Raw genomic sequence first — 25,062 nt, 5'->3', positions numbered from 1 at the left:
TAATATCCTTATTCTGCAAATGAGGGAACTGAGGTTCCAAGGGGTGAAGTGAATTTTCTAAGATCACTCATTGTGGCCCTTTCATCACATCACGAACTTGGGACTTGGGAACTTGGGACTTTGCTTTTTTATTTTTTTAAAAAAGAAATTTATTATTTTGGGACTGCATTGGGTCTTTGTTGCTGCACACGGGCTTTCTCTAGTTGCGGCGAGCAGGGGCTTCTCTTGTTGCAAAGCACAGGCTCTAGGTACGTGGGCTTCAGTAGTTGTGGCATGCAGGCTCAGTAGTTGTGGCAAACTGGCTTAGTTGCTCCGTGGCATGTGGGATCTTCCCGGACCAGGGATCGAACCTGTGTCCCCTACATTGGCAGGCAGACTCTTAACCACTGCACCACCAGGGAAGTTCCCAGGACTTTATTTTTAGGAGGAGCAGACTGACAGGAAGCCTCAGTGACAGGCTCAGGGTCACAGAACAATGGAAACAGTACAGAGAACATTTGTGAGCGACGAAGCATGCTGGTGCTGATTCTCAGAAGCCTGGCGTTAAATACTACCGTTCTCCCAGTTCATAAATGAGGAAAATAAGGCTCAGAGAGGTGGATCACTCCCCCAGGTCACACAGCACAGGGAGGACACATAAGGACTGAGGATTCAAACCCTCAAGTTCTGCTTTGCTCTGAGCTGCCTCTGGGCAAAATCAAGTCATCAAGATGTGGACACCGAAATCTTGAAGCTGAAACCTCAAATCTCACACCTGGACTGGGAATTCCAGGAACTGGGAGGTGGCGCTCCCACGAGTCCAAACAGAGGAATTTCTGGAGAAAAATCAAGCAAAGAAAAGTTTGGCTCGTGAGGTCCCCCTCCTGGGGTCCTGAAGGAAGCAGCTGGTGTCAGATTCACTGTGGAGCTGCAATTCCTGAGTGTCAAAGTTCTCAGGGCAGTGAGCATGGTCTTGGTGGGAAACAGGAATGGTGCATATGCATGTGTGTGTGCGCATGTGCGTGCATGCACCTGTGTCTGTACATATACACGTGTCTTTGAGCTTGCACATGCACACGTGTGTCTTTGTACGTGTGTATGCATGCATGTACATGCACACGTATGTGTATATGGGGAGCTTCAAAAGCAGATGAGAGGGACTTCCTAGGTGGCGCAGTGGTTACGAATCCATCTGCCAATGCAGGGGACACGGGTTCGATCCTTGCCCCAGGAAGATACCATGTGCCATGGAGCAACTAAGCCTGTGTGCCACAACTACTGAGCCCCTGTGCCGCAACTACTGAAGACTGCTTGCCTAGAGCCTGTGCTCTGCAACAAGAGAAGCCACCACAATGAGAAGTCTGCGCACTGCAATGAAGAGTAGCCCCCGCTCACCGCAACTAGAGAAAGCCCGTGTGCGGCAATGAAGATCCAACAAAGACAATAAATAAATATTAAATTTATAAAACAAAACAAAACAAAACCAGATGAGACCAACTGGAAATCCTGGCATTTAGTGGGTCTCTGGAGTCAGACTTCCAGTCCTCAGTTTCTCCACTGGGAAATGGGTCAGCTTCTTCTGGATGTGAAGATTAGAGTCTAGAGAGACCACTGTCTATCAGAAGATTTGTCACAGTATACAGTCTGAGCTACAGGGTGTGAAGCTGATACCTGTGATCTCCTTTGATTCTCAAAGTGAACCCAAGGCTCAGTTTATCATCCATGTTTTCGTAGACGATCAATTTTTGTCACGCTAAAATCACGCAAGCAAAGATTTCAAACCACACAAAAATGTATGAGGTAAACAGGGAAAATTCCAGCTGCAGCTCAGCCCGCTTCCCAAGGAACCCCTGTTGATAGGTGGGTGTGGGATTTTCCAAAATTTGCCTGACATTGCAGGTATATATTTTGAGTTTGTATCTCTATTTCCATATAGTCCGATACAGTGTATTAAAAAGGCGAAGTATGGGAATTCCCTGAGGGTCCAGTGGTTGGGATTGGGCACTTTCACTGCCGTGGGCCTGGGTTCAATCTCTGGTCGGGGAACTAAGGTACCACAAGCCATGCAGAGCAGCCAAAAATTAAAACAAACAAAACAAAAAAAGGGTGACGTAAATACTAAAGAAAAGTGGCTTTTCAATTAATGGTACATTTTGGACTCCCTGAGCTCACACTTCATCATCTGAGGTTATGGACGAAGGAGATGGAGTCCCACAGGTCATGGGGCTTGCTCAAGGTCACCCACTGTCATGCCCCTGGTCTAGGACTTGACTTGGGTCTGCCTGTCCCACCCCAAAGCAGGTCTCTTTCGGACACTGTACAAAGTACACTTGTTCATTGTCCTTTTGTGAAACACTCATTCAATGCTGGGGTTTAAAGACAAGAAGGCCCAGGTGAAGGAGCCCTTAGCCAGGCTGAGACAGGGCCGGACTTGGACACCCCAGGCCAGGGGTGTGAGGGACAGACCTGGGGAAGCCAGAGGGGCAGCCAGGGCCTCTGTCAGGGAGAGCAGGGCGGGCTGCCTGGAGGAAGAGGCTTGGGAGGTTGAAGGTTGAATGGTGGTCCCGCAGGCATAGTGGAGCCTGAGGGCAGGGTGAAGAGTCACCCCCACTGCTGGCCCAGTTGGGCTGCTTAGGAGTCTCCCTAACACTTGACATCCAGGAGTAGGATCCAATACTTGACCCTGGGGCTCAACTGTAAGCTCCAACATCTGGCTCAAAAGTTTGGTGCAGCACAGAGCCAGCCCTACCCAGATGGGGAAACTGAGGCTTGAGCAGGTGCTAAGAATTTGAAGAACTCATTGTGCAGCCTGGGACCAGGCTTTTCCCCTTTCTGGGCCTCAGCTTCCCCATCTGTACAAAAGGACAGGACAGCTGGCAGAGTTGCGTAGCCGGGCAGGAGTTCGGCTCCAGCCCCAGCAATAACTGTCACCCCTCCTCCTCCCTTCTGACCAACCCCATGCCCCAAACACATGGGAGGTTTTTTTAAAAATATTTATTATTTTTAAAAATTATTTATTTATTTATTTATTTTGGCTGTGCCAGGAGGCACACAGGATCTTTAGTTGCGGCATGCAGGCTTCCTAGTTGCGGCATATGAACTCTTAGTTGCAGCATTCAGGATCTAGTTCCCTGACCAGGGATCAAACCTGGGCCCCCTACATTGGGAGCACGGAGCCTTACCCACTGAATCACCAGGGAAGCCCCCACAAGGGAGTTTGGCAACTTACCCCTCTCCTAGGGGCTGGACTCTAGGCCTCAGCCCCTCTTCAGTGGAAGGGGGACAGTTTGGGGGTGTGGCCCCACGCTGGGGCTGGCCAAGAAGGGGCGAGGGGGGCACACTGTGAAGGGGTTGGGGATCCTCACAGACAATGCCTACTTCACAGGTGGGGAAACTGAGGCCCAAGAGGATGGGATGTGGAAGGATCAGTAACAAAACCAGTGCCTCTAAACCCTCTCAGGAGTGGTCCTGGATGACCCTGCAAATCGGCTGTACCATTTCACTGGAGGAAACCGAGGCCCATTGTCCCACCACCTGCTGCGGCAGGCTCCCCTTCCACTCCACCCCACTCCCAGCTGGCACATTTCCAGCCCTCGCAATGCCCCTTGGGTGGGTGTTGGCCAGTGATTGGATAGAAGGGGAAGTCAAGGCCTGGAGAGGCAGGGTCCCCTGCCCAGGCCAATGGCCCCCAGAATGGTCAAAGTTGGAAGGAGGGGGTGACGGGGTTAGAGGGATCTGGGGATGCAGAGAGGGGTGGCAGCTGGACCTGTATCCTGAATACAGTGCAAGCACATGGTCCGGAGGGGTGAGGGCTGCAGGCTCTGGTTTGCAATGGAGCACTTTTCCCGGGGTCCACAGCCCCACTATGCCTTGATGAGGCAGGTATGGCTGGGGAAACAGGGGCACCCCCAGGGTTGCCCCCAAAGTTGGATAATACAGGAACACTGTGGAGGGAGGCAGTGAGGTGAGGCAACCCCAGGGAGGACCCCAGAAATGCCATATCTAGTGCTTTACTCACAAAGGTGTTGTACAGTGTCAAGGCCAAAGTTTCACATCAACCCATATGGCTATGGGTGGGGAACTTTTATTTTTTAATGTTTATTTATTTCACTGTGCCAGGTCTTGGTTGCAGCATGCAGGACCTAGGCTGCAGCATGTGGGTTCTAGTTCCCTGACCAGGGATCAAACCCAGGCCCCCTGCATTGGGAGTGTGGAGTCTTAACCACTGGACCACCAGGTTCCAATTAGCCCTAAGGTAGCAGAGGAAATTTTACCTTCCAAACTGAAAAATAATCCTTCCCAGATCTCAGAGGGGAAACTGAGGCCTGAGGTGGCAAGACCTGCTGGAGGACAAAGCCTGAACGATGTCCTGGGCTGGAGAACCCATTCTGTGTGCCTTTGTCTAAGTGATCTTCCCCAGCCCTGCGCAGTGGTAAAGAGGAGCTGGGAAGGGGGTCTCCCAAGAGGGAGAAGGAGAATGGGTGGGGTCCTGTAGATTCTGAGCAACTTTCTCAGGGAGTGACACTAAAGCCCACGGTCAGACACCCACCTCCAGGGCTCTGGTGAAGACGATAGCAAACGCGCAGGAGGTTCTTGGCTGACAAGAGCACCCATCATGATCACATGGGTCCCCGTCACTCCTGAGTGTCCTCTGGGACACAGCGAGCGGAGAGGTTCAGGGGTCCCACACCAGCTTCCTAAGGGGCCCTGTCTCCAACCCCCTCTAACTTGCTGACAAACACCCCCAAGCCCGTCCTGGGCTTCCTGCTACCCTGGGCACAACCATAGCCCAGGCTCCTGCCCAATACGCTGTGCTCAGGTGGAGGTCCCTGCAGGTCCTGTGGGTGCCAGGCTTGCCCATCTATGTGCGCTTTACCCTCCCTCCTCACCAGAAGGGCCAAGGGGCTGCTGATGGAGGGATCAGACACAGGCCGGGAAGCATGTGGGAACAGCAAGAAGCTCTAAAGACATCCCATGGCCAGCTCCGAAGTCAGGGGGAAGCCCAGATGGGCCTTGGTCTAACTCTGGCAGCTGGAACCCCGACCCTTGAGGTGGGCAGGTGAATTGTAGGCAACTCAGGTAAAGCTCCCATGTCCCGACCCCCTCTCAAAGGCAGATTTCTGTACCCAGCGATAAACCTCCCTCTCCACAGAAAACAGGGTGGACCCACCCACTATGCTTGGCCCTGATCACTACCTGCTCTCTGGCGCCCTCTAGGCTTTCCCGGTGGCTTCCCAGGCCCCCCAGCTGCAGCAAGCCAGTCAGAGGCCCCTGCAGGCAGAGAGCACACCTGGGAGGCAGCAGGGCTTATGCTCTGCTTCCATGTAGGCCCTACAACACCTATCACGTGTTCCCCGACCAGTCTGATTTAAAAACACATCAATGGAGACCATGGAAAATTGCGTTTCCTCTACATTTATTTCAACTGCTAAATGATGAACAACATCCACAACTTCTTAGATTAAAAAAAAAAAAGAAAAAAACCCAAAACTTCCATTCTGTAACATCACAAACGTCTTCTAGGTTTTACCAAGGACCAAAAATGCTAAAATTCTCTATATGATTTCCAGTGATGGAAACAAGGCAGAGACAGTAAGCACCCAAAGTGGCGAGATAGCACTTTCCGGATGCCTGTCGTCCTCGTGGAAGAGACCCTGGAACTAGAATGACAGAAAAGACACTGTGACTTTAACAAGGCTATGCAACTGCACAACGCGCTTGCTCGCACGCATGCTCCCTGCAGAGTGGCCGCTGCCGGAGAGCGCCAGGGCGGGCACAGAGGGCCAGCGCGCTCATCCTTGGCTAACCGCTGGCACAGGGACGCATCACCATGCTCCTCCCTGGCCCACGCGACGCCTTCACTGCCTCAATGCCAACTCCACAGAAGCGTCACCTGGGACTTTGCAGGCTCAAGAAGTACGTGTTCCCTTTGATGTTTGCCAAAGGCTCAGTGTCAGCTCAAAGCAGGACACCCCCAGGAGGAGGAGTGGCAGGAGGCTGTGGGAACAGGGCTCAAACCCTGGGAACTCCTAAAGTATTTTACTTATAAATAAAAGCAGAGAAAGCCAAGAATGAGCATACTAGGAGAAAGTCAATATGATGGTCAGAGCTATGCTTGAAAAGAGCCGGAACCCATGCTGGGGGTGCACGCTCAGGGCCAATGGGTGCTTCACGAAAGCCCATGGGGGACTCAGGCCCTGTTCTGAGTTCTATCATTTTGCCTGACCCACAGCCAACATGGAAGGCTGCTGGAAAGATTAGACGAGGTGAACCCCCACAACTGTGGTTCCCCCAAGCCATACCACCCCTGCAGGCTATTTCAACTCTGCTGAAGAACCTCCAGCATGTCTGTGGCCATAAAGATCTGCCAGTTGCCAAAGCAACAAAAGTGACCAGAAGCAAGCAGAGCCCTGGGGAGGACCCGTGACATGAAGAAAGGCAGCATCAGGTGGGCACGTGAGACGCTGGCACAGGCCCGTGACGCCGTGCAGATGAGTGAGGGCCAGACAGACGAGAGAGATCCAGAGGAGCTGGGACTACAGCTCAGGAGGTCTGTGGCTTTGAGAAAGCAAGCATTTCATAACAGCCAATAAAAGTGGCTGACAGGGTAACTCGCCGCTGTGTCCCCCAAGCTTACAGTATCAGCAGGATCCCGTTTTCCAGAATTTAGCACATATTTAAAACTTCAACACTGCTGCTTTATGAGGAAGGGATGAGAGATTCCCACAGCCTGAGAATTTCACATGTAGCTGCAAGAGGCAGAGTGCAAAAAGCTGGAAGGGGCGGCAATCATACGCCTTGAAATAGCAAACAGCTGCAGAGCCCACCCCAAGAGGATCTTTTCTGCTCTGTACAAAGGCCCTAACAAAACAATTCTATACACTGCCACACATGCAAAAAATGAAGAGTCTTGGAGTCTACACCTCCCACCCCTTTGTAGGAGAGACTCCATATGTGGTTAAAAAAAAAAAAAAAACTCCAGTCTGCTTTGTGGATTCTAAAGAGACGTAAATTTGGGGAAAGTTTCATCCGTGTAATGATTACTCCCCACTGAATATAGCTGCTGAATACATTGCTGAAATTTCTTTAAGTCTCTTGGGATGCATTTAAGAGATGAGACTCCATAAATAACACGTTCATGGAATCCAGTACCTCCACTTGTTTAAAGAGCTTCAGCACTCTGACCGACAGGCCGTGGTACCAGAGCACAGACCTCATTAATACTGATTTATATTCCCTATTTCAATTTGTGAAGATACGATCTGTGACTTTCGATATCAAGTTTGCCAACAGATGACTTAAAGAGCAATGTGCCCTGGGACAGGAAAACCGACAGGAGCTGGTTCCTGAGCACTTAACGGGCGCTGGTACTTTCAAGGGCAGCCCCGCCTTCTGAGAGGAACCAGGGGAGACTCGGAGAAGACTTGCTGCCAAAAGCATTTGGAAGAGGGGGGAAAGGCAAAAGCAGATTGGAAATGGTGCGTCCTCCTTTTAAAAAAAAGAAAAGCCAGCGGGTGGAACCTCCGCACCAGAAGTTGCAGAGACCTTTGCTCTTCGTGTGCACACCAAACCTACTTGGGCACTGGTTCCAGGGCAGATCCGGGGCAGAGGTGGCGTTTTAAGAGTAATTGCTGCTTCAAGCCTTATCTGTCTCACCAATGGTTTTCATCTATTCAGGGAGAGAACGATTTTGTTCAAAACTGAGTTGGAAATTATGGGTGGGGAGGACAACTAAAAGGAGAGGAAAAAGAGAAGGATATTTATAAGGCCAAAGGACCTTCAGAAAGAAAAGGATCTGGAGACCCTCAGAAAGGGATGAGGCATAGTGGCGTCCCCTGCGGCGTCAGCTTCCAGGTCACCCTTACATTGCCAGGACACAAGGCCACTCCCGTGGTGGCCTGTTTCCACAAGATGGCCACATGCAGTCACACCTGGGAGGCCAGTGTTGAGGCCCCACCATGGGCTGCATGCAGCAGCGCTTGGCAAGCGTGGGGCTCGCGCTTTCAGCCAAACCTGGAAGGTGAGAGGTGGGACACATCCACAACCAAACACTCTTTTCATTTCCCTCACAGAATTTTATGATTTTTTGAGGGGAGTGATATTTTGATGTTTGGGTTTGAGGAGTGGGGGACACTGACTTTTCTGGAGGAAGCTTCTCTGGGAACTAGAACGTCCGCTTAGGCAGAACGCCCTCTGCACCAGCTCACACACATACCTATTTGTTGGCCCGTTTGTGTCTGTACATCTGCATCATCCTCTGACGGAACACATCAAACGTGTCTTCTTTGTGCTCCTGCCCGTCGGCACCCAACCCCTCCCCTTCCGAGGCAGTTCCCCTAAGGAGCGAAATGGAGAGTTAGCCACACCTGAGCCCAGAGCTTGGCCACCAGGAGATGGAAAATGGCCTGAGCCGTCAAGAGTGGGACAGAGGTAAGAGGGACACACAACAGTGACAGCAAGGAAAAGGGAAAATAAAGACACAATTCACAGTGGGGAACAAGGGATACTCACCCGTGCAGGTGTGCGAACCTTCTGAGAAGTGTGCTCAGAAGCCAGCCCTTGATTACGGCAGAAAGCCTCCCCAGCAGGTGCTAAGCTCAGTTTTAACTGAAATGCTTGCTGGATGTTAATGGGGCCTAATAAACTCCAGGCCGTGCTCTCCCCTGGCTGGTCTGCATGTAGGTTCCCGGAAAAGGGAAGTGGCTCTTAGTGTAACTACCCAGAATTACCACTCGGCTTTTATGATAATAATGGATGTGGCCAAATGCCAGGGATCAAGTCTATGCAAGTGCAGCAAGGAGCTGTGTGAACACTTGCATATGTAAATGATCTGCTATAAGCCATGTTCAACATGAGGGAAACCAAGAATCAGGCTGCAGGTCAAAGGACTTAGGACCAGAAAGCCATAGAAAGCTTCATCTCCCCAGGCACGGCTGCCCATCCCCACCCCTGGCCCCCAGCGCCTGCCGCGTACACGCTGACGGGCTCCCTGATGCCCTTCCCACAGGAGCCCAGGCCATGGCCCTCCTTCCAGCCCATCTTTTGTAGCATCTGGAACCCCAGGTTCTTGTCGGTCAGTTTCTGCTGGGCGAAATCAAAGTCCTTGGGTTTCTGAGGAGAGAGAAGAGTGCGGTACGTGAGGTGCAGCAAAGTGCCTGGAGCAAGGGTCTGCCCTGGGTTGCACTTGGACATGGTCCAGTACTAACACCCTCCCTGACTCCCCAGATGCCCAAGATCAAGCCATGGTCCTGGCAACATTCCCTGGGTGGACTGAGACCTCTAAAGGTTGGAGGTCACCAGCTTGAGCTGTCCCCACAGAACCGAGCCAGACCAGCCTCTCAGACTTCACTGTGACCACTCTTATTGCAATGTTAAGACTGTGAATTAAACTTTGTGAGGGGATGGTGGGTCCTGGGACCAAAGGGTGAGTAGGAAGAGCCCAGAGTGGAGACCTGGATAAAGAGAGTGGACCTGAGGGGTCCTGAGGGGTCCACTCAGCTGGATAGATCTTTGTGAGTGTTCAACCGTGTCTAAGAATCACCCTGCCTGGTCTCCTGGGGCTGGAGCAAAGCCATGCACCACAGGCCAGGGTGAGGTGTGCACAGACAGCTACAGGGGACACCTCCTCCCTGCCTGCAATCACCCCAAAGAGAAACCCGTGTTTGCAGAACACCAGCTGGCTGCATACCAGGTTAACATACATTTCATTTAAAGCTCAAGGTATCTCCTAACTGCAGGGTAGGTGCAACTGTCCCACTTTACAGATGTATAAACAGAACCTCGGGATTCACATGCCAAGATTAGATGGCCAGGCTGAGCCTGAAACAGCTGCCTTCTCACCAGGCTGTGCCTCACCCAGGCCACCAGATGGGTATCTGGGTACTGGCTCAGCCTGAAACCCAACACAACTGTTAAGACCACGAGCTTCGGGCACAGGAAGGTCCCTGCTCCCAGCTCTAAGTGGGGTCACACTGACGATTCATCTGGCTGTTGATACTGACACAATGCATTCAGAACAGGTCTGAGCCACCACATGGGCGTTCCTCACCACCTGAGACTAGCAGAGACCTCACCTGGTTCCCCACTCACCTCCTGACCTCTAGGGACCTGTGATGTCCCCACGTATCCCAGGTGACCTTCTCTAGCCTCACCTGCCCCAACATGTGTCAACCCAGCTGTCTGGAGTGTGCCCGGATCTCCTTCCAATGACCTGCCCCCACAAGGGCTCCCCATTTTAGTCAGTGGTAGCTCCATTCTCTTAACTGTCCAGGCCGAAAACCCTGGAGTCACCCTGGACTCTTGGTTTTATCTGTTTCACATCCAATCCATCAGCAAGTCCCACCAACTCTACCTTCACCCCTCCTGGCCCCCCACCCCACAGGCTGCTCTCAACACAGCAGCCATAGTGGCCATGTCTTCCACCCAAATCCCCACCATGGTTCCCAGACACCTCTCCTAGAGAAGAGGCCACAGTGCTGACATCCGTCTACAAGCCCTATGTGACCTGGGTGCTTGCCACCTGTACTTCCTCACCTCCCCACCACCATCACTCCACTCTAGGCACCTGTGACTGATCTGGGGCTTCTCCTAGGCCTCCCTGGTTAAAGGGTACCCCCAACCCACCTTACTGTTCATCTCCCTTTGACCTGCTTCTCAGCACCCACAGCACCCACCATTTCCAGTCCTGCACATTTCTGTTGCCGCCAGCCCCGGTCACTGCTGCCTCTAGGGGGCGCAGATGGGGCTGGGAGCACAGGAGGTGCTGACCAATTAATGAACGCACGCACGCCGGGATTACTAGCAAAGTAGCACACTCTTTTAACCACAACTATACTCTACTAAATCTGAACTTCTCAATGGCTGAGACATTATCTTGTTCATCTCTCCAATCCACTGCACAAATCAGGCCTCACTCATCCATTACATACGTTAATTACTTCCTGCTGTGCTTTGGGACAATGCAAAAGTTTTAAGAAGTCCTGGAAGAGAAAAGGCGGTGTGTTGTCCTCTGTATGTTGACACCTGGCCTGAAGTATGAGTATAGCTTAGTCACAGCCAATGCCCTCTGGAACTCTGGCAAACTCTGACTGTGTCACACATGAGGACTCACAGCCATGCTCACCTTCTTCTTGGACACGGGACGACCCCGAGGCCTGTCATAGGCAATTCGAACCGGTTCGTGAACTGGAAGACAAAAGAAATGTATATATACACAAATACGTGCTTCCCCCAAATTACTGAGAAGATGAGGGTGCTGTAGTCTTGGCTAATAGCCCCTCTGCCGACAGAAGGTGGCTGGGAGCCGCACCACTGGGCCAGCCGTTCGGCCCCGGCTCCTCTCAGGAATCCTGTGACCCCCAGAGCGCAGAGGCAGAACACAGAGGCTCCACTGAGGTCTGCCTTGCTGTGGCAGAGTCTACCTAAGCGTGCCTCCCATGTTTATGATGAAGGACCTGACACGTGGCTCGTTTTCCATGACCGCAGGAACACACTGTGCTTCCACAATGAGCTATGTGCAACACTGTGCCCTCCTCGTGTCTCTGTGACAGTGCCATAAGGAACTAAAATCCGCACAGAAATTTCTGGTAAAGACAACCATGCTTCGCATACAGAGCACTACATCACATTGCTGTTGTTGTTGTTATTATTGTATTTGATAAAAGAAAAATCAGCAGGTCTGGTACTATCTCATCAACCACCCTATCCAATAACTGAGAACTTCTAAAATGGAAGGAACTCCACTCTCTCCCCGTGAAGGCCATCTTAACAAGCATTCTGATGTGCTACCACCCTCTGAGAAGTTCTGAAGGACATAAGAGTTTAGTAGAACAGTTAGCAATCCAATGCGACACCAAGGCTTCCAAACACAAACCATGAGAACTGTTCCATTAGCAGGAGGAACTATACTGACACTGTTGGGTAAAAATATGACGGTCTCAATAACGTAGAACACACAGGTTCTCCACACACGATGGAGCACTGTTCACCAAAACCACCTCCCATGCAGGCATCGAAGCATCGGCCCCACATAGGCCTGGCTGGGTGGAGACCTGCACGGGCAGTGAGCAGTCCAACAAAAGACGGCCCATGATGTGATTCATCTACTGACAGTCTAGAAAAGGCAAAACCACAAGGCCAGAAAATGGTCAGTGGTTGCCAGGGCCAGGTTGGGGAGGAGACCACAGAGACATTTCTGGGACAAGCTCTAGTTTGGCCGTACCCAGGGGCTCATGCCTATACGCCTTTGCCAAAACTCCATGAACTGTCCACTTGAAAAGGGTGCACCTTTATTACTGGTAAATTGTACCTCAGGAACTTTGACCCTCCCCACAGGTAAGCAGGAGACGGCCTTCCACGGCCAAGGCTGGCAGAGCATGGGCTGCACAGCTCCCACTAACCACTGCCCAAGATTGGTCCCACCTCGTGTCCTCCTGCCTCATCGTCACTAAGGAGGTATCATTACTCTGGGGCCGTCGGAGGGGGCTGAGGAAGCTGGACACCCCTCCAGACCACAGGCAGGAAATAGCCAAGATGACCCAGACCTGTTCCTTCCACAGCCAGGACTTCTCTGTTGGAAGCTGAACAGTAACAGAAAATAACAAGCAGCAAGTGGGGCGCTAGAAGCCAAACGCAGCATGTCCTTAGAGTGCCAACTTTAGACCAACTGGGAACGTCACTTTCATGAACATTTTGGACTGTGTGCAAAACCAATAGGACTATTTTGGGTTAAAAACACAAGACCAAAGAACCCCATGTTGTGTAGGCCCTGGGGGGATTCTGGAAGGTAATGTCCAGATTAGCCAGAGTAATCAGAGGCAGAAAGGGGGACAGAGGCCAGCTAGTCATCTTGCACCTGAATTGGGCTGAGGGCCGGGTAAATTCTTCAAAACAGCCAGGCAACGTCTCCACAATTTTCCATGGCCTAAGACCAAGCAGCATGACCTCCTCAGGTGTTAAACAGAAGACTGTGCTGGGGGCACTGTGCTGATAGCCAGGCACTCACCTTTGGGCTCCTGGATGAGACACAGCCTCTTGGGAGCCGGGATCATGCCGACCTTCAACGACTTGCTGCTGACCCTCTTCCGGGGAAAGCAGGTCCCTGAGGAGGACTGTGACAGGGCAGGCGCACCAGCCGGGCTGTCCTCGGCCACCTCACTCAGGAGGCCATCAGCAGGGGGGCTCCCCTCCGAGCCCTCACACTTGGTGGACCCTCCTGCCAGCCTGGAGGCCCCTCCAGGAGTGGAGGCCTCCTCCTCCTCCTCTTCGTCCTCCTCCTCGTCCTCGTCCTCCTCAGGCATCACCTCTGGGCTCTCCAGCTCAGCCTCGTGCTGAGAGGGCTCATCCTCAAACTCTCCTTCCCCTTCCATGGGCTCCAGGGGGCTCTCCTGAGAATCAGCACTCTCGCTGGCGTGGAGGTTCAGTGGAGATGACGTAAAGCAAATCGATGGGCACAGTTCAAATACTTTCTTTCGATAGAATTTGAAAGCTGAACTGTTTTGGTCATGTAGAAACCTGGGATAAAGATGAAATACATTGGTTAACCACAGGGTTCTCTAAACATCCCTATTTTCTGAAACTGTCCAAATGGACCTGACAAAACTGGGGGTGGGACAAAGAAGTGAATACATGATCTCCTCCCACCAGCTGTGGTTGATGGTCAGCTTTACAATGAGACAGAAAGTTTGAGGAGTGCTCGGACTTCCCTGGTGGTGCAGTGGTTAAGACTCTGCACTCCCAATGCAGGGAGCCTGGGCTTGATCTCTGATCAGGGAACTAGATCCCACATGCATGCTGCAACTATGAGTTCGCATGCTGCAACTAAGGAGCCCATGTGTCACAACAAAGGAGCCCACCTGCTACAACTAAGGAGCCAGTGAGCCACAACTAAGGAACCCATGTGTCGCAACTAAGGAGCCGATGAGCTGCAATGAAGACCTGAAACAACCAAATATAAATAAATAAATATAAATATTTTTTAAAAAGTCTGAGGAATATTAGTAATTTAATGAAAGAGCCAGAACATAAGAGGCCTAGTTGCTTTCTCGGGGAGGGAACTAGAGGAACAAGCTATGCAGGGATGACCAGGGAACATGCTAGAATAAGCCCTAACACTACAGCCAGGAGATCCAATCTGAGCCTTACCTCATCTCTTTCTGATTACATCACCGGCCAGTATGGGCCTGCGAGTGCTCACTGTGACTTTCTGGCTCCTCCCACACCCCAGCCATGGATGGAGAAAGGTGTGTCACCACCTGCCTCATGTCCTGCAGCACAGCTGCATGAATGTGGTGGCAACAAGGCCTCTCTGTGCCTCGGAATCCAATGGCCCTAGCCACAGCTTGGAGTTGTAGCTGGTGTGAGAAACCGAAAACACACAATACATACTTGGGCCAAAGGAAAGACAGCCCTTGTTCTTGGACAACTCAGGCTCAAAATGAAGTCAATTTTCCCCTAACTAAATATTAATGTACAAAAGCAAAGCATCATTTTTTTCTGGATCTGAACATGATTCCTTAAGTTCATATTAAAAACATAAGTATGCAAGACTATCTACGAAACCCCTGAACAAGACCAACAAGGGGCCCAGCTCCACCAGATATTACAAGCTATGTGAAGCCTCTCTAGTTAAAACAGCATCGCACTGGTCTATGCACAGACAGACCAAGAGAAAGGCCAGAGACACAGCAGTTGATGAAGGTGGCCTCTCAAATCACTGTGAAAAAGAACAATCTTTTCAGTGAATGGTGTTGGAACAACTGGGCAGCTTTTTAGAAAAATATTTAAATTGGATCTATGCTCTACTCTCTGCTCCTGAAAAACCCCACACTGATCAGAAATCTAAATGTAAAAACCAAGCCATACAAGTTGAAGAAGAAAATACATAAATATCTTTATAATGTGAGTGTAGGGAGATTCTTTCTAACTACAGCTCAGTGCTGGTGAGGATGGGGAGCAACTAGAACTCTTATCCAAGCTGCTGGAAATGCAAAAATTTGAAAGACAGAAAGACAGTTTGGCAGTTTCTTCAAAAGTTAAACATGGACCCACCATGTGAGCCAGTCTTTCTCTACCTCAGTGTTTTCCCGGAGAGAAAGAAAAGCAGACCTGGTACACGATTGCTCACAGAATGTCTACCTGAAATCGTCCCAGACTGGAGACATCTCAATACCATCAGCAGCTGAACAGGTAAATAACTGTGGTCCAGCCATACAATGCAATATACTTGGCAGTAATAAAGGAATGAACTACGGATACACACAACATGGATGAATCCAAATAATTATGTGGAGTAAGAAGCCAGACAAAAGAACGGCATTTACACAAAATTATAGAAAATGCAAACTATTTACAGTGAGAGAGCCCTGATCAGCAGCTGCCTACAGGCTGGGATGACAAAGGGCACAAGGAAACTTTTAGTCATGGATGTGTTCATCATCTTGATGGTGGTGATGGGCGCAAACATGCATTAAAACTTATTAGATAAACGTGTGCAGTTTATGGCACGTCAGTTACACCTCAACAAAACTTTTTTTTAAAAGAGGGCAAATGATATGAACCAGTTTATAGAAAGATATTCAAAGGACTCAAGTTTATGAAAAGAGGTTCAATTTCATTCATAAGAAAAATGCAAACTAAAACTTCACTGAAAAAATTAGAAATTTCTCACCAATCCCATTGGCTCAAAGGCATGCCAAAAGGTGGGGGTAGGGACAGGCACTCATGACACTCCTAGGAGAGTGGCCCTCAGGGAGGGGAATTTGCACTAACAAAACTTAGTTTGCATTGAATTTTGATTCAACAACCCCCCTTCTGGAAGATACCCCAAAATTCTCACCACAAAGAGATTGTGCGTAAGGCCAAACTACAAGTGTGTGCTTAGTCACTACTGGATTCCAGAAATGCTCCAAGAAATGTAAAGTTTTTAACTGTATTCTTAATTAAGCTGAGGCACAACTCTCTAGCACATTGGGAGCAGGGTGAGATGTGGAGGATGGCTGCATGTGGAGGATGACACAACAGACAAGAGAATACGGATATAGATGTGTCAGGCAGAGTGGGACTTCTGGATATGCTATGAAGGGAAAAAACAAGGTACAAAAGAATCTATAATATATAGAAGGCTACCTGAGCTGTAAGAGCCAAAAGAGAAACACACACATACACACACTAGAAATGAATGCAAATAGTTTCCTATTGATGGATGGGGGCAATGAGACTTTCCTAAGCTTACCTTTCGTAATTTTTACTTTAGAGCCATACAAATGCTGTATTTTAAAAATTAAATTAAAAGGGATAAGGAAAAAAGCCCCCAAACGGAACCTCAGCAGAAACAAAGGAACTTGACTGTGTGTCAAACTGATGACATAACCACAAACACAAAATGAATAAATTCAAGCACCTACTGAGCACATGAGAAGTATAATTTTTCTAAGGGAAAGAAACACAGTCATCTTGGCCTTTACTAAATACGTGTGCTGTTGGGTGCAGTCATTTTTAAACTATTCTACGAGCACTGGGGGAGGGGCTGAATCACCCCACCTGATGCTGCTGTGGTTTCCTGGGCTCTCTCTGTGGGGGAAGAAGGGGACAGCACCTTCTGAGGAACATTGCTCAGGAAAGGCTGTCACAGAAGGTGAGGAATAACGCCAAACCCTGCCAGTGCCAAGTGTGCAGGATAACGCAGAGTTCTCTTTCAAACCGTAGTTCTCATTGGGGAAAAAAGAAAACTGATAACATGTTCCTGCTGCCCTTCACTGAGTTGTCCCCTTTGCCTGGCCCTGCCAGTGTAAGGTCCTACATGCAGTGGCAGCCAAACTCTGAGATCTGTAAGGCCCAGAAGCTCCCAAGCCTGTAAAAAGCAGAACTAGGCTGAGTACCTGCAAGGCTGTCAGTGCTCATGTGGCTGGTCTGGGACTTTCAGGAAGCAGGAGTCACCCCCAGTGCAGGACCCATTCAAGGTTCCAAACAAGCTAGAAGAGTGCGCTTAGTCGCTACTGGGTCCCAGAAAGGCAGCCTCTCCCTGAAGAAGAACCCGCACCCCACAGGCAGAGCGGGGCTCTGGTTCTGGGGGCTCTGGGCTGTGCGGTGTTGAATGGTTACGCCATCTGAAGAATGGAGAGGATAATGGCACCCCCTTCCGGCAGAAGGGTGCCAAACCACCACTGAGTGGAAGTGCTTGTTGCTCACACGTGGACCAAAACCCACCATCATGCTACGTGAGCAGCATATTCTCGTCCTGCACAGCACAGCAGCACGACCAGGGACAGTGCCCTCTTCCTCCTCAGACTCACAGGTGAGGACACACACTCCTCTCTGCCTCTGCTGGGAACTTGTAAGTCAGTCCCTCTGCCGGGGCATTCTCTCCCCCTCCCCCTGGCCAACACCCACTGAGCCTTTGGATCCAGCTTAAACCTCCCTGTGGAGGAGGCTCTTCCTGATGCCCCAGACGAGGGCAGGTCCCCAACAACCCAAAAGAGATGCTTCTCCCTAAAAGCCCTGAGCTCAGTGGAAGTGAAGTCATGATTTATCCGGGGGCAACCCCATGCAGGCTCTCAGAACACTCATTGGGTGAACACACTCGGGGTGGGGGGTGATGGGTACATACCAAAGGTCGGGGTTGTCAATGCTGTTTTCTATGCTGAATTGTTCAATCTCTGGTCCCACCTGAGCAACGAATTTGGCCAGTTTCTCTGCAGTCTCCATTGTCTTCATATCAACTACAAAATAAAGCAACTGTCATGTATTGGTTCTGAACTGCTTATTCCCACGTGACCATCATGGGGTTGTGGAAACTGATCACAAAGACGGCCCCTCACTGTAGCCTTGCCCTTTGCCATGTGACTTGGCAGCTCCATCCAGTAGAGGTGGACTCTCTTTTCTCCCCTTGAATTGGGGCTGGCCCTGGGACTGTTGCGGGCTGAGAATGTGACAGAAATGTGGAGCCCGGGCCTGAGAGGGCTCAAGCACCTCCCCTGCCTCTCCTGGATGCCCAAACCCAACCATCAGGTGAACTGCTGGGGGGTGACAGGCATATAGCCCACTACCCCCATCACCTCAGCCAACTGGCTGCTGCCTAAAGACAGTTTGCGGGCCCAGCCCAGCTGACGTGAAGCAACACTGAATGCCTCCTATCTGAAGCCACAGTTTGGATTGGCTTGTTACATAGCAATAGCTAGGGAAATGCAGCAGTTGTGTACATTTTTTCCCTCTACATTCCCACCTAGTGCTGAGTGGGAAGACTGGCCAGAGGGCAGGCCTGTTGCAGAAGGAGAAGGTAATGGCTGGGAGAAACAAAAGAAACCGCAGGTCAACTAACTCTAAGGAAGGAGACACAGAGAACTTAGCGGGGAAGAAGAAGCAGAATGAGAACAAGGGCAGCCGTATGGAATGTACAAGGCGCAAGAAAGAGAGAAATGGATCAAGGAGGAGCTCAAAGCCTCAAGCACAGGCACATGGCACACCCTGCTGGCCAGCAGGAGGACCTTGCAGGGAAGCACAGAGTCACCAGGCAGCACCTCGTGTCAGCTCCACACTCAGGACAAGAGGAAGGGTGCAGCAGGACTCTATGGCCAGCCCCTTGAGGAAGCAAGAGGAGAAAGAGTGCCTCTGCATGCGCCACCCTGGCTAGGTCCCTTTTGCTGCTGCCTGCTGCCTGGCCGAGCCTAGCCCATCCCACCAAAGCCACCTGTCTCTGCAGAGACCCCTGGAGATCGATCAGCATTGGGGCTGGGGCCCAGAGGAGGGGGACAGGAGTGAGCACTCACCATCAGTAGACGGGCAGGGAGAAGAGGTCTGAGGGGCTTCGGAGACATTCACTCCTGCTGGCTTGGGGGATGGGCCTGAGACTTCTGGGCTGGGGTCCCGAAGAGAGGGTCCGGCTGGGTCTGGTGGGCAGTCCTTGGCAGCATCATTTCCGTCTGGTTGGGGCGGCTTTCCCTGCAAGGAGCCTGGAGCCTGCCGGCCATGGTGTTTCAGCCTGGTGCCTGAGGAGAGGAGGGTCTGGGTCCCGGTGGTTGCTCTCCTCACTTTCCAGCCCCGGAGTCCTTGAGCTCGAAGCAGCCCCCGCCGCCGCCCTGGTAGGAGCCTCTTCTTGAGGCTCCGGACTGCCCGGGCATAGAGCATGGCCCGGACTGCACACTCGGCCGCCATCGGCTTCTGATCCGCTCCTGGTAAGGTCTGGCTCATCCGCTGCATTTCTGCCAGCTTCAGCTTATAATATTTATACTCCAGACTACTGTCATCAGACAAAAACCTATATAACAAAACAGAAACAGCAGGACATTTGTGAATACACCAGTATGACCAAATTGTTGCTGTAAATACACTTGTGCAAACCCTTTCTACTTGGTGGCCTCCCTGCTGTTGGAGAGGCTCTGTCCAGCTCCACCAAGGACCCAGAACTGGGCCCTGGTCATCTGTCCTGCTGAGAGTGACCACAGGGTGACCAGGAGCTTTGACTGAACACTGGTCGCTTCCTCCTCAATTTCCGTCATCAGCAGCCATGAAGGAGCTCGCAGCTCCTGGTGGCCTCACGATACAAACCAGTTACCCTGGAACCAAGAAAGCGCTCCGCTGCCAGGGAGTGGCAGGCACTGCTCCTGGACACCATCTTCGGGAGCTGATGCCCTTCAAATGGTGGATACTTCAGTGACCTTTTAACGACATCATTAAGGCCAGCGTGCCACCACTGTGAAATCACCTGCCAGAGTCATAATGAGTACAGAAAAGAGGAGTTTGAGTTACATGTACTGACACAGAAAGAGAGCCGTAACACAGCCCATGGAGAGTAAGCTACAGAAGACGACCAACATCGACACGTACCATATGAAACTGCTCTGTGTACATAGCATCCACACATATTTGTTTTCACATAGGTTGAAAGAATATAAAGCAAACTTAAGAATTTGCTCTACGAATAGGTTAGAAAGGTGAATGGAGGGGGACTTTCACATTATTTACTTTGCTGACCATTTCATTAGCACCTTCTTTCACCTCTACTAACCCTTCCCTTCCAGTCTCTGGGCTTTTTTCCACCAACTCTTTCTTGCTTCATGAGTTGAATGCTTATCTTCACTCTTTATGTCTGATAAACACATGGAAGGTCGCACCTTTCCCCCAACTGCTGTTGTGGCTGCATTCTACATGCAATGCTCTCCCTGCGACTTCCTTCTGAAGACTTTCTAATTCCAATTCTAATTCTCTTTCATACAAAAGTTATTTAGAAGCCTGTTTTATTTTGGCTGTTGCTGGTTTCAACTTTTATGCATTGCACAATGTGGCCCACGTGATTCTCCTTTCCTGGGATATTCTGTAATTTTCTTCATGACCTCATTCATAAGATGGTTTTTGTGAACGTTCAATTCCAGTTTGTGTTAAAGAAGAATGAGTACTGTTTGGTGAGTATGGCAGTATTTCCTGCGGTTTTTGGACTGTTTGACATTGAGATCATATATTAGATGAGGGTCCCAATTAGCAACAACAGAAGCTGATTGGCCGCGATGTGGCAGTGCACAGCAGGATGCCTGCAGCACCGTGTGACGTGGCATGCCCCCGCTGGGCAGCTCCACACGAAGCTCCTGTTGATGCTCACCACACAGTCAAGGTCTGGCTGGATCTGAGGAAACAGGCCATGTGCTGGCTTCTCTGCTGCCCTGGACACTCTGCTGGGCCAACAGCAGCATCCTGCAAGATTGCACCCTAACAAGCAAGGGTTCCCATATAAGGGAAAGCTGACCAACACGGACGCTCCAGTTCTCAAGTCAAATACAGCCCCTCATCCAGGGTGTAAAGTGAAGTCAGTGCCCAGGTGACCTGGATCCCCACGATGTAAGTCCCCTTCCCCTGGTCGGGTCTAATGCCAAGCACAGTGAGGACATCAGTCACAAACCCATCTCCCCTAGTTCTAGTGGAGCATAACATCAAGAATATGGAATACTCCCAAGCTAGCCTGCCAGGTTCAAATCCCATGGTAGCCACTTATTAGCTGTGAGATTTACTGAATCTTTCTGTGCCTCAGTTTCTCCATCTGTAAGATGGGATAGATGACAAAAATAAGCTACTTCAGGGACTTCCCTGACAGTCCAGCGGGTGAGACTCTGCGCTTCCAATGCAGGGAGCCTGGATTTGATCCCTGGTTGAAGAACTAGATCCCGAATGCATGCCATAACTAAGAAGTCTGCATGCTGCAACTAAAAGATCCTGCGTGCCGCCAACTAAGACCCAGCGCAGCCTAAACAAATATTTTTTTAAAAATAAGTTACTTCACCATGTTGCTGTGAGGCTTGAATTATACACTTTTCTTTATAAGGACAATGCTTTGGGGAATTCCCTGGTGGTCCAGTGGTGAGGACTTGGCGATTTCACTTCCGGGACCCAGGTTTGATCCCTGGTTGGGGAACTAAGATCCCACGAGATGCGAGGCGTGGCCATTTAAAAAAAAAGAAAGAAAGAAAGAAAAAAAGAAAGAAAGAGCAACATAGGCTTATCATCTCCAGATGGTAAGTAACTGTTAAAAGTAGTTTAAAGAACTGGCTTCAAGGAGTGGAACTGGGGTCTTCTCTGGCAGTCCAGTGATTAAGACTGTGCTTCCACTGTAGAGGGCCCAGGTTCGATCCCTGGTTGGGGAATTAAGATCCCACATGCCACAAGCCATGGCCAAAAAAAAAAAGGAGTGGAACTGGCATGGGAATGGATCATGGCAGAAACATTTTGCCTTTTGTGATTACTTCAATTGATTTTTTTGGTAAATCACATAAAAGTACTACTTTGACTTAAGAATTCAAACATATACACCAAAAACCTAAGTTTACTAATTCTTTAACATTGTTTTTTGCACACTCTTTCTTCTTATAGTCTCTGGGTAATTCTTTCTGAAGGAGTTCACAGGTGATCAAGTCTCTAACTCCCTAATCTGTTCTTCATTCAGGTCAATTCTATCAGTCAACCACTGAGACTATTTCAACAATCACATTTTTCAATTTCAAGATCCTTAATTGGTTCTTTTCCATAATAAGCAGTTCCTATTTCATGGACACAATATGCTATTATCTAAGATTATCAATTACACATATATTTTTTTATTTTTTAATTAATTAATTAATTGTCTGTGTTGGGTCTTCATTGCTGCGCGTGGGCTTTTTCTAGTTGTGGAAAGCGGGGGCTACTCTTCGTTGAGGTGCATGGGCTTCTCACTGAAGTGGCTTCTCTTGTTGCGGAGCACAGGCTCTAGGCATGTGAGCTTCAGCAGTTGTGGCACATGAGCTCAACAGTTGTGGCACACAGGCTTAGTTGCTCCGTGCATGTGGGATCCTCCTGGACCAGGGATCAAACCCGTGTCCCCTGTATTGGCAGGCAGACTCTCAACCACTGCGCCACCAGGGAAGTCCCCACATATGTATTTTCAGACAATCTTCTTTTTCTTATAGTAACTGTCTTCTTCGGTGCCTGATCCGTTGAGTCTGGTGATCCTCTTTCATGATGCTGATTTTCCTCAAATACTTGGTTTATAGCTCAATGCTTATTTCTGATTTGCAACCCCCTCCCACCACCACCACACACACCCCCAACTCTGACTATGGTTCTGTCCACCACCGCTGGCTGTCAGTGAACATGAACCTGCTGGGTAGTGTGTGGCGGTCATGGGCAGAGACACACGCCCCTAGTCCTCTCAGGGTCCCCCTTCTCTCCAGCCCAATCACCTCGGCAATCACATGGAAAGTGCCCCGGGTCTTCCAAGACTAGATGACATCTTACCCAGAGGATTTGGTCTCTGCTTTCATCTGTCAATCTGAGGCTACCTAGCCTCCTTCCTTTGGTATGAGCACCGGTTGAGACCACAGAGCCTGAATGTGAATCTCAGCTCTGTCTTATACTAGCTGTGCATCCTTGAGGTAAGAGGCCTCTTTTGAACCTTGTGTTTTCTGTCTGTAAAATCAGGAATGACAATATATCTACCTATAAAGGTTTTTATGAGGGTTCAGACAGCTAGAGCTTAAATCAGTAAAATGCTTAGAATGGTACCAAGTGCACAGAGAGCAAAAGTGTTTGCTAAATAAAAAGTATTCAATAAATGATACTGGGGCAATTAGGTTATTGGGTGGTTTTTTATATAACTTTTAAGTTACATGCCTATCTTATTCAACACATAAACATAATCTAGATGAATTCAAGAATTCTGAAAAAATAAAACCATAATAAGTTCCAACTCTTCTCCTAGAAATTATGCTGGTTAGGACCAAAGCCCTGGTACCTTAACACAGAAATTTATACCTTTCAAGTATCTTTAGTAATTACAACAGCAAGAATAGAGTTTGGTATGGGTACAATATTGACTACACCAGACCTGACCAGACCACTCAAAAAGAGGAACTACAACTAGAAGTCCTATGAGTAAATACATAATCTCTTTAATTAACAAAAGAATATCCCCCCCAAAAATAAATAAATAAAAAAGAATATAACATAAAACATCACATTATGAAATTATCTTTAAGTCAAAACACTCAGGACACTTCCCTGGTGGCGCAGTGGTTAAGAATCTGCCTGCCAATGCAGAGGACATAGGTTTGATTCCTGGTCCGGGAAGATCCCACAAGCCACAGAGCAACTAAGCCCAAGAGCCACAACTACTGAGGGAGCCCATGTACGCCACAACTACTGAGCACACGCGCTCTAGGGCCCACGTACTACAACTGAGCCCGAGTGCTGCAACTACTGAAGCTGCAAGAGAGAAAGCCCGCGTGCAGCAATGGAGACCCAATGAAGCCAAAAAATTAAAAAAATTTTTTAAATTAAAAAAAAAGAGATGATTCTAAAAAAAAGAACCAGAAAAACCCACAACACTCACATGAGGGCATGGCACATGTACACAGTGGCAGTGAGGATATCAACAGGACAAATAACTCACAGAAAGTAACCTGATGATAAAGATCAATGGTCTCCATCAGGGACAACTCTGCCCCCCAGGGGACACTGGGCAATGTCTAAAGGTATTCTTGGCTGCGATGGAGGATTCTATTGGCATCTAATGAGTGGAGGCCAAGAATGCCTAGGACAGTCCCCACCAGAGAACTACCCAGCCTCAAAAACCAATAATGCTTGAAGCTGAGAAACACTGACACAGATCAAAAGCCTCTAAAATGAGCTTTCCTTTTAAACCAGCAACTTCACTCCCAGATATTACCATAATAAACTGCCAGAAATGCAGACATAAATAAAAGCAAAACATCATTCATCATAATGCTATTAGAATCTAAGAATCCACCAATGGGCAATGCTTGAGTGTAGTGTACTATGTACAAAGGAACCGGATGCATTCATCGATAATGAGGACAATTATGTTAAGTTTAAAACACAGGGGACTTCCCTGGTGACACAGTCCAGGTAGGCTAAGAATCTGCCTGCCAATGCAGGGCACACGGGTTCGATCCCTGGTCCAAGAAGATCCCACATGCCACAGAGCAACTAAGCCTGTGCACCCACAACTACTGAACCTGCACGCCAGAACTACTGAAGCCCATGTGCTCTATGGCACGCATGCTACAACTACTGAAGCCCATGCGCCTAGAGCCCACGCTCTACAACAAGAGAAGCCATCGCAACGAGAAGCCCATGCACCACAACGAAGAGTAGCCTCCGCTCGCCACAACTAGAGAAACACCCAAGCACAGCAATGCAGACCCAATGCAGCCAAAAGAAAAAACAAAGTTTAAAACACAGGACACAACTACAGAGCACACCTGGGGGGGAAAGTGGGAGAGCTCTGAGTAACTCCATCTTTGCCTTTTCACTTTTCTCTATTTTTACAAAGGGCATATGTCACTTTGATCATTTTTTAAAAAGTTAACGAAATATAAAACCTTTCCACTTCTAGCAATCTAGAGATAATCCTAAACACACACATAAATGTGACACATTAAGCTATTCACAGAAAAAAATTAAAATACAATCAAAAGCATTCTAAAAATCCAACAAAAAAGGAATGGCTAAATAAACTGATCACCTACTCTGGGGACCGGTAAACCCAGCCGTCTGAAATGTTTATAAAAAGTAGGGAATGTGAGCATTTTTCTGTTATCTAAAAGG

The 25,062-nt window shown here is 49.4% G+C and overlaps 1 protein-coding gene across 8 annotated transcripts in view; it reads right to left on the bottom strand.

Annotated features, from left to right (window-relative positions):
* Positions 1–174: 174 nt before the first annotated feature.
* The window catches only part of SUGP2 (SURP and G-patch domain containing 2), a 36,088-nt gene continuing 11,200 nt past the window's right edge, over positions 175–25,062 (bottom strand). For 5 of the 8 annotated variants that reach the window (XM_057708644.1, XM_057708643.1, XM_057708641.1 and 2 more), the window contains 7 exons: positions 18,744–19,231; positions 17,585–17,696; positions 12,983–13,491; positions 11,102–11,163; positions 8,954–9,090; positions 8,195–8,315; positions 5,379–5,639 (listed from right to left, as the gene is read on the bottom strand). In XM_057708644.1, the coding sequence (XP_057564627.1) occupies positions 8,195–8,315; positions 8,954–9,090; positions 11,102–11,163; positions 12,983–13,491; positions 17,585–17,696; positions 18,744–19,231 (1,429 nt within the window). In that variant the 3' untranslated portion in view covers positions 5,379–5,639. Of the gene's footprint in view, positions 816–5,378; positions 5,640–7,554; positions 7,649–8,194; positions 8,316–8,953; positions 9,091–11,101; positions 11,164–12,982; positions 13,492–16,868; positions 17,114–17,584; positions 17,697–18,743; positions 19,232–25,062 lie in introns of those variants that run through there. The other 3 variants (XR_009049159.1, XM_057708642.1, XM_057708647.1) reach the window with 3 other exon arrangements.

The sequence above is a fragment of the Hippopotamus amphibius genome, chromosome 15 (genome assembly GCF_030028045.1).
Source record: "Hippopotamus amphibius kiboko isolate mHipAmp2 chromosome 15, mHipAmp2.hap2, whole genome shotgun sequence".
Classification (NCBI taxonomy): Eukaryota; Metazoa; Chordata; class Mammalia; order Artiodactyla; family Hippopotamidae; genus Hippopotamus; species Hippopotamus amphibius.
Note: the sequence above shows the minus strand (reverse complement) of the source record. Positions and strands in the feature narration are given on the sequence as shown.